Source organism: Clupea harengus, chromosome 12 (assembly GCF_900700415.2).
Source record: "Clupea harengus chromosome 12, Ch_v2.0.2, whole genome shotgun sequence".
NCBI lineage: Eukaryota > Metazoa > Chordata > Actinopteri > Clupeiformes > Clupeidae > Clupea > Clupea harengus.
The window spans coordinates 25,377,349-25,392,348 of record NC_045163.1 but is presented as its reverse complement, the minus strand read 5'-3'; the positions used below and the strand labels follow the sequence as shown (position 1 = coordinate 25,392,348).

Sequence of the window (15,000 nt, the reverse complement as noted above, 5' to 3'; positions counted from 1 at the left end):
GTTTTGCGTCGGTGCGTTCTGAAGTGGTAGAGGGCCTGCCTGCACAGTGAGCTGCACCTCCTCGTAGCAGAGAGTACTTGTTGGCAGTGCATCCACCTGATGGTGGTCTCCCACTCTCAAACCTACGCTTAGTGGAGCCTCCTCCTACGTTTAGCCACATTTAGAATGACGGATTCTTTTTTTCACGCCAGCTAATATTCTGCCTGCAATACTTGTCTGTGTTGTTGGGGAATTCTCATGTTTGCCCATTTTATCGTCATAATGCTATTGAAATGGTTTACATTCATTTCTTCTTAACCAGGTTCATGTCAACTGTGTGTATTTGTACACGGGAGGCCTTTCAGTAGGTCTCTGTCCGGAGACTTGATGTGTTCTGTCCCAGCACTGTTTTTGGAGCGTTTTGTATAGCACACAACATTTTGTATACCACAACACTCGTTTTATAATGGAGAGAGTATCGGACATTTGTCTTGCTATTCAAACTTCTGAGCAAATGTGTGCAGGCGACTGTGTGTGTGCGGGCGACTGTGTGTGTGCGGGCGACTGTGTGTGTGCGGGCGACTGTGTGTGTGCGGCCGACTGTGTGTGTGCGGCCGACTGTGTGTGTGCGGCCGACTGTGTGCGGGCGGGTGTGTGTGCGCGCGGGCGTCTGTCTCTGTGTGTGCACTGGCGTCTGTCTGTGTGTGCGCAGGCGTCTGTCTGTGTGTGTACATGCGTGCGTGCATCTGTGTGTGTGTGTGTGTGTGTGTGTGTCTGTCTGTGTGCATCTGTGTGTGTGTGTGCATCTGTGTGTGTGTGTGTGTGTGTGTGTGTGTGTGTGTGTGCATCTGTGTGTGTGTGTGTGCGCCTGTGTGCCGAAGATGAAGAGTAACAGAGTAACAGGACATTATTAACCCAGCCCACTGGAGAGCGCGATCACGACAGCTTCCGCAGGCGTCGGGGAGAGAGAGAGACTAATCACTTCCCCCCCACCTCGAGTCTGCAAGCGGTCCCATCCGTCACGGCCGCTCCGTCTCTCACAGCACCGCTGACCTTCCTCGTCCATCCATCTTCGTATTCTAGCCCAATCATGCCTCTCTGGTATGCACGCTGTCACTCCACTCTTCCTCCCATTGCACAGTTTAAAAGCATACATTCTGGGGTTTTTTGACAGCACTGTTGAGACACTTTAAGACGTTGGTTTTCAGAAGCGATTTGTTTTCCTGTGAACCCAGACAGTGACCTCATTCTTTTCCTCGTTTTTTACCCGCAGTGTGCGTGTTTTTTTTTTTTCATTTTGTATTTTTTTTTATTACAAGCTTGTGGGATCAGATATGCCTGGCCGGGTGCAATACCAAGACTACAAAGCGTCCTCATCTATACTCCTTTTACCCTCTAAAGTTTTTATTTCATTTTGTCCAAGCTGCTGTGCGTTTTCCTCCCATCATTTAATATTCATGATCAAACCAGCCTTTGAGCTGCGGCTCAGTGGGAATGTGTCTGAACATGTTTATTGGCCTCTGCTCAGAAAGAGAGCCCTGGCCCGACCTGCTCTGCTCTGCTCAGGAGCTTTAGCTTCAGCTCCAGAGGATGAGGATGGGGCTGTGCAGTGTTAGAGGATGCTGTGGGAAGGGAGGTCCAGCTTCAGCTCCAGAGGATGAGGCTGTGCAGTGTTAGAGGATGCTGTGGGAAGGGAGCTTTAGCTTCAGCTCCAGAGGATGAGGCTGTGCAGTGTTAGAGGATGCTGTGGGAAGGGAGGTCCAGCTCCAGCTCTAAAGGATGAGGCTGTGCAGTGTTAGAGGATGCTGTGGGAAGGGAGGTCCAGCTCCAGCTCTAAAGGATGAGGCTGTGCAGTGTTAGAGGATGCTGTGGGAAGGGAGCTTTAGCTTCAGCTCCAGAGGATGAGGCTGTGCAGTGTTAGAGGATGCTGTGGGAAGGGAGGTCCAGCTTCAGCTCCAGAGGATGAGGCTGTGCAGTGTTAGAGGATGCTGTGGGAAGGGAGGTCCAGCTCCAGCTCTAAAGGATGAGGCTGGAGGCAGATGATGCCTTGCAGAAGTCTAGCTTTGCACCGTCCCTCTGTTCTGCATCCAGACACAGGCTGGGATGACTGACTGGGTTTGGACCTTCTCTCTCTCTCTCTCTCTCTCTCTCTCTCTCTCTCTTTGTCTCTCTCTCTCTCTCTCTCTCTGCCTCTCTCTCTCTCTCTCTCTTTCTCTCTCTCTCTCTCTCTGCCCCTCTCTCTCTCTCTCTCTCTCTCTCTCTGCCCCTCTCTCTCTCTCTCTCTGTCTCTCACTCTCTCTCCCTCCCTCTCTCCTTCTCTCCCTCTATGGCAGTCATAGTGAATTGCCTGCGGTGTTTTTTCTTTTTTTTCTATCCCAGGCGCAGAGGAGTGAAAGTGAAAACCCAGCGCCAGTTTTCTGAAGCCCGCTTACCATAAATCAATCGTGCTCCCCAACACCCCCCCCCCCACCCCACCCACACCCACACCCCTTTCTTTTTTCCTCTGCAACTCACATTAACATATGATGGACTTCTTTCATTTGTCAGAATTGTGGCAGAATTAGATTACGGGCCGCGTTCAGAAGCCTGAGCATGATCCGTTCTGACAATTGGAGACGGTTCTGCCCGGCCCCGCTCCGAGCCCGACAGGGTTGTCCCCGCGGCCGTGACGAGGACGGGATCAATGATGGACTCCTCAGTGCCGCGCTGTCTGTGCAAAGCCCAACAAAAGCCCTCAAACAATTACAGAAAATGAGCTCCGATGAAAGGCAAGCGGAGGTTCTAAATTGCGTTCCTTACCGAGCGTCGTGAAAAGCACACAGTCGTGGTGCGGATTGAATAAAGTCAACGGCGGAACCTGAGGAGGCCGGGCTCTTGCAGCGCTGTGGAGTGTGAATCACCTAGAGTAGTGGTGGGGAGGAGGGAACGTCACGTCGGGACCCTGGATATAAATGGCTCTTTCTCAGTTAAAGATGCAGTCTGTGATTTCTAGCAAAAAAGGTTCGTTGATATTGGAGCTGAACAGCCAATCAAATTGCAACCTTACGTTTTTGGACTGGCTGGAATTGTTTGTCTCAGTCCAAGCCACTTTATTAGTTTCCCATTTCCAGAGGCAGGACTGTGTACGAACACGGGAGTCTTTTTGAGTTCACACATTTAACACACATTTAACACACACATTTAACACACACACACACACATTGAACAGACCGCTAAAGCACTGTGAGGAGCTATCTGCTGAATTTGACACAAAGTCCCTTGAAGCACAATTGCAGACTGCACCTTTAAGGCCCCTAATACACGCTCATGGCCAGTTTTTAGCAGGTATCTATCGTGTGTTATGTGTTTGGCAGTCTTTGGCTGATGCGTCATCCTGGCTGCGTCACAGGCATGACGTGGGATGGGTCCCCAGTAATGTATGAAAAGTGCTCTTGCCACCTTATCAGTAATTGCAGCACTTTTAAAAAGGTGTCTTCAAGGCCTTGCCGTTAACCTTTCCTTTTGCCAACCATAGCTGAGGGACAGAGCCACGTCCCCGGTGTGTGTTTAGGAACCGTTTCCAGGACTGCAGGTTGCCGTGGGGATAGAGCCCTGTCCCTGATGTGTGTGTTTAGAAACCGTTTCCAGGAGTGCAGGTTGTTGGACCCCTCCTCCTCTGCTCCCTATACGTCTCTCCCTGAGGACCGGCAGCCATCTTTATGAAGCTACTCACACACAGTAAACACAGCATCTTAGGATAATGAGCCTGGTGGTGCTGGTGGTGCTGGTGCTGGTGGTGGGGGTGGGGGTGGGGGTGGAGCAGCAGGGAGAAGAGCAGCGTGCTGGAACTGTAGATCTCACTCTCTCCAGTGAGATGTCGGCTCCGCGTCGAGGCCCTAATGTGGTATTGATCCGGTCCTTTCCGTCGGCGGGCACCCAGGATGTTCACTTGTCTTTGTGTAGCGACAGGCCGCTCTCAGGACTCCCAGGCACCCCGAAGTCAAGACAGCCCGATGCAGAGTCACCCCTGTGTCTCCCCTTCTTCCTCTCCTGTGGGGGAAGACTGAGGTGCTCAGCAACTTAACCCCCCCCTCCTCAAAGCACCTCGAGCGTTAGCGGTATTCATGGCTGCCATGGCAACAGCTTTTAGCAAGCAGTCACTGTTGGCATGGTTACAAGTCACAATTCCCAATAAGTGAAGAGAAACGGAAACAGGGACAGTGTGTATGTGTGTGTGCGTTTGCCTGTGTGTGTGAGCGTTTGCGTGTGTGTGTGAGCGTTTGCGTGTGTGTGCGTGTGTTTTGTGTGAATGTGTGTCAGTGCGTTTGCGTGTGTGTGTGTGTGTGTGTGTGTGTGTGTGTGTGTGTGTGTGTGTGTGCGTGCGCGTGCGCGCCTGTTCACTGACAAAATATAATTTGTTGATGAGAGTTGTGCAGCTGAGGCTTTTGTCTCCCCTGAAGCGCTCTCCCTCGTTCTCTCTCTCTCTCTCTCTCTCTCTCTCTCTATCCCTCCCTCCCTTTCTCTCTCTCTCTCTGTCTCTCTCTCTCCCCCTCCCTCTCTTCCTCCCTCTCTTCCTCCCTGTTCCCATTCCCCTAGCTCTCGCTCTGTTAGGACAAGGAGCTTGTTAATTACCACTGAAACTGGCCAGCTTAATACAGCTTAAAAACAGCCCTCCTCTGTTGGACTTGGGCTTTGTTCCATTCATCCATCCATCCATCCATCCATCCATCTATCTATCTATTCCCCTATTCACTGGAGGAATTGTCTTAACGCCACTTCAATTTAGAAGTGAAGTACACAGCAAGACACCAGAACAGATTAAATCAAAGGGAACCACTGAAGTGTGTCACGAATACCCTTGGTGTAATGGGGTGTGTGTGTGTGTGTGTGTGTGTGTGTGTCTGTGAGTGAGTGTGTGGCTGTGAGTGTGTGTGTGAGTGTGTGTGTGTGTGTGTGTGTGTGTGTGTGTGTGTGTGTGTGTGTGTGTGTGTGTGTGTGTGTGTGTCTGTGAGTGTGTGTGTGTGTGTGTGTGTGTGTGTGTGTCTGTGAGTGAGTGTGTGTGTGTGTCTGTGAGGGTGTGAGTGTGTGTGAGTGTGTGTGTCTGTGAGTGAGTGTGTGGCTGTGAGTGTGTGTGGCTGTGAGTGTGTGTGTGTGTGTGTGTGTGTGTCTGTGAGTGTGTCTGTGAGTGTGTGTGAGTGTGAGTGTGAGTGTGAGTGTGAGTGTGAGTGTGTGTGTGTGTGTGTGTGTGTGTGTGTGTGTGTGTGTGTCTGTGAGTGAGTGTGTGTGTGAGTGTGTGTGAGTGTGAGTGTGAGTGTGTGTGTGTGTGTGTGTGTCTGTGAGTGTGTGTGTGTGTGTGTGTGTGTCTGTGAGTGAGTGTGTGTGTGTGTCTGTGAGGGTGTGAGTGTGTGTGAGTGTGTGTCTGTGAGTGAGTGTGTGGCTGTGAGTGTGTGTGGCTGTGAGTGTGTGGCTGTGAGTGTGTGTGTGTGTGTGTGTGTGTGTGGCTGTGGCTGTGGCTGTGTGTGTGTGGCTGTGTGTGTGGCTGTGTGTGTGTGTGTGTGTGTGGCTGTGAGTGAGTGTGTGTGTGTGTGTGTGTGTGTGTGTGTGTGTGTGTGTGTGTCTCTGAGTGTGAGAGAGACAGAGACATAAAGAGGGAGTTTGAGCGCGTGTGTTTGTCACCGTTTGCCGAACAAATCCCCAGCAGTGCATATGTGTGCTCCTGGGCTGCCATAATGGAGCGGTTATGGCTTACACATGCCTCTCCACATCCTGCCTCTCCGCATCCTGCCTCTCCGCATCCTGCCTCCACCCAGTGTGCGCTCACTGATTGGTGAGTTATTGTTTGACGTGTTCGCTGAGCCCCAGTAGGCAGAAACACACACACACACACACACACACACACACACACACACACACACACACACACACATACACACACACACACACACACACACATATACACACATATGTGTATATACGCAACAGAAACACACATATTCACATTTTCAAAAACGCACACACAACACACAACACACAGATGTGTATACACACACAACAGAAATACACGTTCACATTTTCAAAAGTACACACAGACACCCACGCAGACACAACACACACACACACACACACACACACCATTTGTTGAGACCTGCTCTTCCTCTCTGTGACTGACTCACTGCCGTGGCCCCAGGGGTGAAAGGTCGGCATGCCACATCAGTTTAAAGCATCCCTCCCTCTCAACGCGCGCCATGCCACCAGCTCCCCTGGTCTCCGCGGGCAACGAGCGCCACGCCACCAGCTCCTCTGCTCTCCGCGGGCAACGCGCGCCACGCCACCAGCTCCCCTGGTCTCCGCGGGCAACGCGCCCCGCCACCACACCAGCTCCCCTGGTCTCCGCGGGCAACGAGCGCCACGCCACCAGCTCCTCTGCTCTCCGCGGGCAACGCGCGCCACGCCACCACACCAGCTCCCCTGGTCTCCGCGGGCAATGATAGGCTGTTCAGCTTCACCTCCTTGCGGCTCGCTACGTCGGCACTCTCCGTAAGATGCCACCACAGATAAAAAAAAAAATAATAGAAATAATAATTTAGAACCCCATACTGCTCCATATGGTCCGCCTAAAAAAATAACTTTTCCCATGGAGGGTTTTAGGTGTTACTGGTTTGATGTTCAAGGTTAGGTGTTCAAGTTTCATATCGTCTCCAAGCGGAAAAATAATGGCTCCTTCTGCTGTTTGTAGAAAGTCTTTGTCCAGTGAGAGACTTGAGACCAACTTGGTTCGGATAAAAGGAAGTTTTGAGTGTTTGTGTGCGTGTGCGTGTGCGTGTGCGTGCGCGTGCGTGCGCGCGCGTGTGTGCGTGTCCGTGTGTGTGTGTGTGTGTGTGTGTGCGCGCGCGTGTGTGCGTGTCCGTGTGTGTGTGTGTGTGTGCGCGTGCAGGTGTGCGCGTGGGTGTGTGTTGGGGGGGGGGGGGGGGGGGGGGGGTGTTTTGTTTGCTGCTTCTTGGAGGCCTACCACAGTCAGATTGGCAGGTGAAGCCTATCGCTACTATGACTGTATTTAAGCAATGTCGCCACGGTGATTAAAAACCATGTCTTATTGCCTTAGCCAACATGCAACATCCTGCACACCAGATATAATAACTGTATTCTATTTACTCACTCAATTATATAACACACATAATAACTGTACTGTATTTACTCACTCAATTATACACCAGAAGGTTTGGTAACAGTTGCATACATGCTGATAGCATAATAAAAACAAAACATTGACAAATATGATGTGGAGGGTAGTTTCCCTCTGTGCATGATATTAATATGCCCATTGATCTGTCTGTGCATAGATGTTGTTTTTTGTTTTTTGTTTTTGTTTTCTATACAAATGATCGTGCCACCATCTCAGTGATGATCATTTTTAAAGCCTGTGTTTACGAGCACTAATCCCATTGCTGTGAATTATACTTGTGAATTATGCTGTGGCCCAGTGACAGGATGTGGCTGTTTTTGTTTTTGTTTTATTTTTCATTTTTTATTCTTCTCTTTTTCCCGTTTCTAATTTAATGGAATGAAATTGATGACCATTTAAATTTTCCACCATGAAATGTTCATAAAATCATGAATTGATAAACACATCAACCTATGTAGATGTTGGAGATTTAAACCTTAAGCACCTGTTAAACACACTCCATACTTTAGCCTGTGTTTCTCTGGTCCTTTCGTAAATATGGCCCTTTATGTCCACCTCAAAGAGTTGTAGTCTTAAGCCACAAGAGGGCTTTGCAGCACGCATCTCTCCATCTAAGTAGGTCTATCCATTGAGGTGCAGCCACCTTAACAGAGTTAGTTAGTGAGTAATGCCTGTTCATCTCTCATCCTGAGTGCTCAGCCAATGAGCTCTGGCCATCTCAGGGGGCTCCGCCTCTCTACCCGGAGACACCTGCCTCCCCGTGTGATTGGCTGGAGTTGAGCAGGAAGTGACTTCAAGCATATCGACACTCCCCTTCCCCTCAGGGGCTGCCGAACCCTGTCAAAAACAGGACGATGAATGACACCACCACACACACACACACACACACACACACACACACACACACATACACAGAAACACACACACACACACATATACACAGAAACACACACACACATATACAGAAACACACACACACACACAGAAGTTCTGATTTGCAGTGACTACTGCGGTTTCATCCACCCCTCAGTCAGTATCCAACGACAATGCTTTCCCCCTGTTGGCCACACCAAGCAGTGCATGCGAGTTTGCGATCGTACACTCTTATCTGATGTATTATGTGAATTGGAAATGAGTTAAAGTTGAAGACTTTGCTGCAATGACATGATGCTGTCATTATATCATTTTTGTGTTCTTTTTTTGTATTTTTCTTTTTCTGTTTCCTTTTTTGTTGTTATGTTTCATTTGTGATTCTGGCGACATTGCCTGTCAGTCGACATCGCAAAAAATGCTGGTAAGTTGGTTTTCAAATAACAAGCTCTTAGTGATGCACTTGTCATGCTGTTGCTATTATTATTTTATATTTTTTCTTTTGTTAAGTTTTTTTTTTTTTTTTCCCTCCGTTCAGTTTGACTCATTTCAACAATTATTTTATATTTTGAGTGGTTTGAATCATCGATATGCTGGTTCCTAATCCTCGTGCACATGATTGGACCTGGGCCTTTTTGTTTTAATACATTTGGTTTTTTTTCTCCCGGTTTTGGACTCACATCTCATGCGCCCGCTCCCCTTGCCCGCGCGGGTTCCTCCGTACGTGATGTTATGCCGTGTGGAATGTCTGGTTCTGGGGGTTGTGGCGCGCTCTTAGGACCATCCTCCTGAAGAGTCGATCAGTGTTGCTTGCTGTGATGGGGCGCTTATGGGAGATGTTCTCTCACCACCCCCCAACCCCCCCACCCCACCCCATTCCTCCTGCCCGCCCCGACCCTTGACCCCGCCTGCACCGTGCTGCCCCCTTCCCACCACATGCCACCACCTCACAGCCTGAGTCACATCCTCCTCTTCCGCCCCTTAATTTATTCTCTTCTCTCCTTATTTCTTTGCCATTACTTATCGGCTCTATAACGTGCATGTGTGAGTGAGAGCAAACGAGAGAGAGAGAGAGAGAGAGAGAAAAAAAAGCCTGTCTCTGCATTTTGTCAGTCTTGCCAGACAAAATAAATGTGTTGTTGCTTCGTGTACTTATATTCACTCCCTCTCGATGAATAATTTATGCATTTATATATATATATATATATATATATATATATATATATATATTTTTTTTTTTTTTTTTCTTCCCTCAGTTGTGTTGTTGGGTGAGCAGTATATGTGAGGTGTAAATCAAGGTGGAAGAACAGTGAGAAGTTAGAGGGTTTGTGGGCGTCTTGATGATTCCGTTAAATGCAAGCGTTTTTCGGTTGCCCACCCTAGTCCTGTCCCCAGATCCTCCATTGCCCCGAGTGTGTCTCAGAGGAACACTTCACCACAGCTGACACGACACGGAACGTCACGTAACGTCACTTATCTTCTGTCCTACTGGCAAGCAGTCTTGCTCTGCTATTTCTGAACGTACTGCCCCGTTCTTGACTTACCCACCAGTAGATCGACTTTGAACTGCTCTTATGTTTGTGATTTTGCGCATAAACATTTTTTTTGGGAAGCTGCATTTTTATGTTTACTGTATGATTTAATGATTATCAATAACTGTCCTTTTATTTTTTTTTGTGATGGCATGATATGCTGTGGCTTCTAACCAGCTAGTGTCTTCCCACCTAATAAGGGAGAGAAGGAGGGATGGAGAGAAGGAGGGAGGGAACAAAGATGCGGTAAGGAAAGGGAAATAGGGCAGGAAGGGGGGATGAGGAGAGAGCCAGAGGAGGAGAGAGCCCGTGGGGAGGGACTGCGTCTATGAGGAGAAGATAGAAGGAGAACCCAGCAGGCCTATGTGAGATCTGCTCTTCGGCTTTCAAGAAGGCTCTCCATGTTCCTAGCGGCCCAGGAGCAGCTCAGGACTAAGCTTTGAAACACTCTCTGACAAAGGCAATCAATTCCAAACTCCCCACCCACCCAGTTTGTTGCGTTTTTCCTTTTGATTGAGCACGAGTCAACCTTTTGGTTTTATTTTTTCGTTAAGTCGCTCTAATTGCTTTCACTGGGGTAAGAGGGTAATTTGTTTTAATCACCGACTGGGACATTCAAATCCATAGGGCTCCCCTGTACTTATTTCCAAGTCAGCAGTTGCCGGCAGGATTTCACGGGGGGAAAGTACCTGTGAGTTGCGGGCAGCCCCCTCTCCTCTCCGTGATATGTTAGCCTATAGCCTGTAGCAGAGCTACCTGTGGATGATCTCCTGTGCCTGCTGGCTAATCTCCTGGGCTGTTAGCAGTAATGGCCTGGGCTCTAGGTGTAGGTCTGAGTGACAGGAGACCCCTCCACTGCCTGGGGAGGTGTGGGTGGGTGGATGGGTGGGTACGCGGCAGGCGGGCAGGCCGACTGGGTCTGTTCTCCACACTGGAGATGGGTCAGGTCATCCCTCGGGAGGACGGGTTGGCTAAACGAGTGTGAATCCCCTCCCCCAGTAGGCCCTAGTGCGAGTGAGTGTTAGCGGAGAGGACAGGGTTGGCTAACATGGCTGATGTGTTTGGGCTGAGTGTGGAGCCACCTGCTGCGCGCTGTGACCTCCGCCCCATAGGGGGTGCTGTGTTTGGAGTGCTGTTTGGATTTGCATTGTCTAGGCTGGTTCTCATCAGTGTGTCTTCTTTTTGCCCCCTTTTCTCTCCTTCTTTCTTTCTTTCTTTCTCTTATCCTTTGTTTCTCTCGCTCTTTCTGTCTCCTTCCTATAGTCCACACCCCTGCACCTAGCGGCTGGATACAACCGGGTGAGGATAGTGCAGCTCCTCCTGCAGCATGGCGCAGACGTTCATGCCAAGGACAAAGGGTATGTAATGATTCCCTCTTCCTTCCCTTTTTCTTGTCTTTTCTTCTCTTTTTCTTGTCTTTTCTTTCCTTTTTCTTGTCTCTTCCTTTCCTTTTTCTTGTCTTTTCTTTTCTTCTCTTTTTCTTGTCTTCTCTTTTTCTTGTCTCTTCCTTTTTCTTTCACTCCTCATGATGCCCTCAGTCCTGTCGAATCAGTTCCCCTCCTCTGCACTCTTTCACACCTTCAGTAATGGGCTTGTCTCGGAGGCTGTGTTGACACATAAGCACAGAATACACTTGGGGTCAGGATCAAATTTGGGGAGGATGGCAGGAGGGCCCCTGGGGCGGGGAGAGTATTGATCCAAACTGGAACAGGCCAGAGAAGTGTGAAGTGGTGCTCTGTCCAAAACATAATACTTTTCTTTCTTGTGTTCTCCCACCTCTACCCCCTCCATCTCTCTCTCTCTCTCTCTCTCTCTCTCTCTCTCTCTCTTCTCTCTCTTCTCTCTCTCTCTCTTTTCTCTCTCTCTCTCTCACTCTCGCCCCCTTTATATGCCCTCTCTCTCTCTTTCTTTCTTTTTCTCTCTCTGTTTCTCTTGCAAACCTCTATTCCTCTTGTCACCCTTCTCCTTTTCTACATCTCTCTATCCATCCATCTCTCTCTCTCCTACAGTGGCCTCGTTCCCCTTCACAACGCCTGTTCCTACGGCCATTACGAGGTCACCGAGCTTCTGCTGAAGGTAAGGACCAACTCCCCCCCCCCCCCCTAAATCCTCTCCCTCCTTCCTCCATTTCTCCACCTCCTCCAGAGCCAAAGTGCTGTCAGAGTAACGCACACTTCGGACGATGCCTCTCCCCTCAATTGGCATCATCGTGCACACATTTCTCCCCCTCCTCCCTGACAGGCTTTTAGTAAGGACTTATTATCGTTCACCCCCCACCCCCCAAATACATCTCCGGTATTCATCAAACAAATCGGTTTGGCCTTAATGCTGGTCTTCCTGTACTTGAATCACAGCTCACAAGGCTGAAGGTGACTCGTGGCCACGAAAAAAACAGAAATCAATTCTCTCCTCTTGTTTGTATGCGGTGGTGGTGGTGAGGGGAAGGAGGACCTGAAAGGGAACCTCACAGCACTGTGAGAGCGTCACAGGCCTTGGTATGGGGCAAGATCTTTCCAAAAAAGTGGACAGACCTGAGCGTGGTGCGTCCCCTTGAAAGATAGATAGATACTTTATTAATCCCGAGGGAAAGAGCCTTGATGAAGAGCCTTGATTTCTCGACCAATTTCCCGCCTTGAGCTTGACTCTCATAGAGATGACACTACATTTACATTTAGTCATTTAGCAGATGCTTTTATCCAAAGCGACTTACATATGAGCGACTTACAATGTATACACATTTTACATTTACACTGATGGCACACTGCACATCAGGAGCAATTAGGGGTTCAGTGTCTTGCTCAAGGACGCTTCGACAGGGAATCGAACTAGCAACCTTCTGATTACTAAACGACTTCTCTACCACTGTACCACTGTCGCCCCCTAGCCACACTAGCTGTACACAGGGCAGGGTGCCATAGTCCAGAGAGCAAACGACTGACTGCTTCTGGGAGAAGAGGACGTGGGGAGGGGAGACCATCAGGAAAATGGCAGATGAAATCATATACATATCAGGAAGAGTATGCAAGCGTACACGTGGTAAATGTACACGGCATACATGTGGTAGATGTATACAATACATACAAACATAACATGACACATACACGATGCATACAAAAGTGATAGGATAAGGAGGATGAGGTGGGGAGAGCTCATGCAAGTATTGTACAACAGTTTAGTGCAGTGTTTCTCAAACTTTTTCAGACCAAGGACCACTTAGCCAATACAAAAAAACTCGCGGACCATCTAACTAAATAGTATATCCCCGGAACAACAGGCCTCCTACCCAGACCTGGCGCCAGACAGTTCTTAGCGGCACATTATTTTCGCGGGTGGGCACTCCTTTTTTTTTTCGTACCGGTAGGCTAGTTATAGATATGACAATGCGCTAGGCAAAGCATCTGGAACCCTGCTCCATGCATGACTTGGTTATGTTACAAACTATTAGTTCGCTCACAGCCTCATACTCCCATCACACACTCAGACACGCCAATGTATCACACAACACAACCAATAAACACAACGATGCGTAATTGCGCATACCGACCACGCGACCGCAGTCATTCACTACCAACCGTAGGCTAGACGACTGGCATTAATATAGCCATCCTAGTAGTCAACTTTTCATAATTAAGAGTTGTCATTATGCAACGTCACACAACACAGAATATAGTTATCACCTTGTTGTCTCCGCAGCGGGAGAAAAAAACGCCGTTTGAATGCAGCTCCGCGGCGGGATGATGCCCAGTGTGGCTGAACCATCTCGCCGTTGCACTTTCTCCTTGTCTGTATCAGAGGCTTTCTCATTTCATTTTCTTTTCATTGTCCCTGTCTTAAGCCACCAATCCATGACCTTGTTAATAGATTAGGCAACTCTTTAATATATTAGGCTACTACTGACTGTGTTCTCCTCGTTCTTAGTAGTATGTTAGAAATGTCGCAATAATTAACTTGCGGCCGTCGCGGACCATTACGGGGCACTGGCGGACCACACTTTGAGAACGACTGGTTTAGTGGGTACACAGTGTGCTCGTATGGTTACTATTACAAGGGTTAGTAGAGTAATGGAACAGAAAACTGTGTTGATGGTGGTAATTATTTGGATTGCAGGTAAATGCTAGCACAGAGTATTGGGTATAGAGTAGAGAGTAGAGAGTCTACAGCAGCATCCCACAGTGAAGATTGTCTCTTTTCCCCCTCCTAGTCTAGACTAAGTGAGTGGGTAGAGTTCGGTTGCCTAATACACGTATATGTACTTAATGGATATGGTGATGAGAAACAATGTTTCCACAGACATCAGCATTTGCGAGCAGAGGTCACGCTTTAAGAGAGAGAAAAATTTGGTTAGTTAACATCAATCCATTTAGGTAAACAATTAGCAGTAGGCAATATGACCACTTTATCAGAATCAGTATTAGTATAATATGATCTAGAAGGAGAGGGAGAGGCTGCACGGGAAGGCGTAGGGGAATTGTGTGTTATGTTTAGTTTAGACGAGTTATGTTTGCGGATTTTAGTTAAAGATAGTAAGGGTGGCAGGATACACTACAGTGCCCAACCTGGCTGGCGACAGCAGCAACACGCATCGCATGCTGTTGATGTTATTGATATTGGGAATTTTATATGTGTTTAGTTGTGATGAGTTATGTTTAGTTATGTTAGCTGGGTGCATGGGGATTTTTTAGTTATAGTATAGCATAGTAAGGGTGGCAGGATACAGTGGCAGGATACAGTGGCAGTGCACAACTGGCTGGCGACAGCCGCAACAAGCACTGTATGCTGTACCCTGGATCCGTAAAGGCACTCCTTCACGGTACAATATGCGCTGTCTGTAGCCCACTCCTGCTAAGCGCAACAACATGGTTCGCAAGAACAGTGAAGAATGTTGCAACAGGTGACGGGTTGTTGATGCATTATTCATGACTATGGGATGCACTAAAGAGGAATGTCTTTAGTCTCAATTTAAATATAGAAAGGGTGTCTGCATCTCGGATGGAAGCAGGGGAAGATTATTCCACAGGAGGGGGGGGCTCGATAGCAAAAAAGCTCTGCCTCCTATTGTGCTTTTTGATATTCTTGGAATTACAAGGAGACCTGCACTCTGCGAACAAAGTGATCACGGTGGGCAATAGGGGACAACTAATTCCTTGAGGTAATTTGTAGCTAAGCCGTTTAGGACTTTGTACAGTATGTTAGAAGGGGTACTTTGAAATCGATTCTACTTTTGACAGGGAGCCAGTGCAGAGAGGCAAGTACTAGTAGGTTTAGGTCTAATAAGTGTGCGAGTAGCAGCATTCTGTAGTGTGTTGGAGTTGCAGGCTCTTCGTTGAGTTGTTTCGCTACATCCAGACAGGAGAGTGTTGCAGTAGTCTAGTCGCGACGTCATAAAAGCGTGGATTCGGGTTTTTTTTGCATCTTAGAGGGATAGGACATTTCTGATTTTGGCAATAATGCGTAGAT

The 15,000-nt window shown here is 48.4% G+C and overlaps 1 protein-coding gene across 1 annotated transcript in view; it reads left to right on the top strand.

Annotated features, from left to right (window-relative positions):
* tnksa (tankyrase, TRF1-interacting ankyrin-related ADP-ribose polymerase a) overlaps nt 1–15,000 on the top strand; it is a 70,933-nt gene that overhangs the window by 14,050 nt on the left and 41,883 nt on the right. Inside the window, exons 3-5 of the mRNA XM_031578501.1 lie at nt 8,415–8,435; nt 10,807–10,901; nt 11,553–11,619. Of these exons, the coding sequence (XP_031434361.1) occupies nt 8,415–8,435; nt 10,807–10,901; nt 11,553–11,619 (183 nt within the window). The remainder of the gene's footprint in view (nt 1–8,414; nt 8,436–10,806; nt 10,902–11,552; nt 11,620–15,000) is intronic.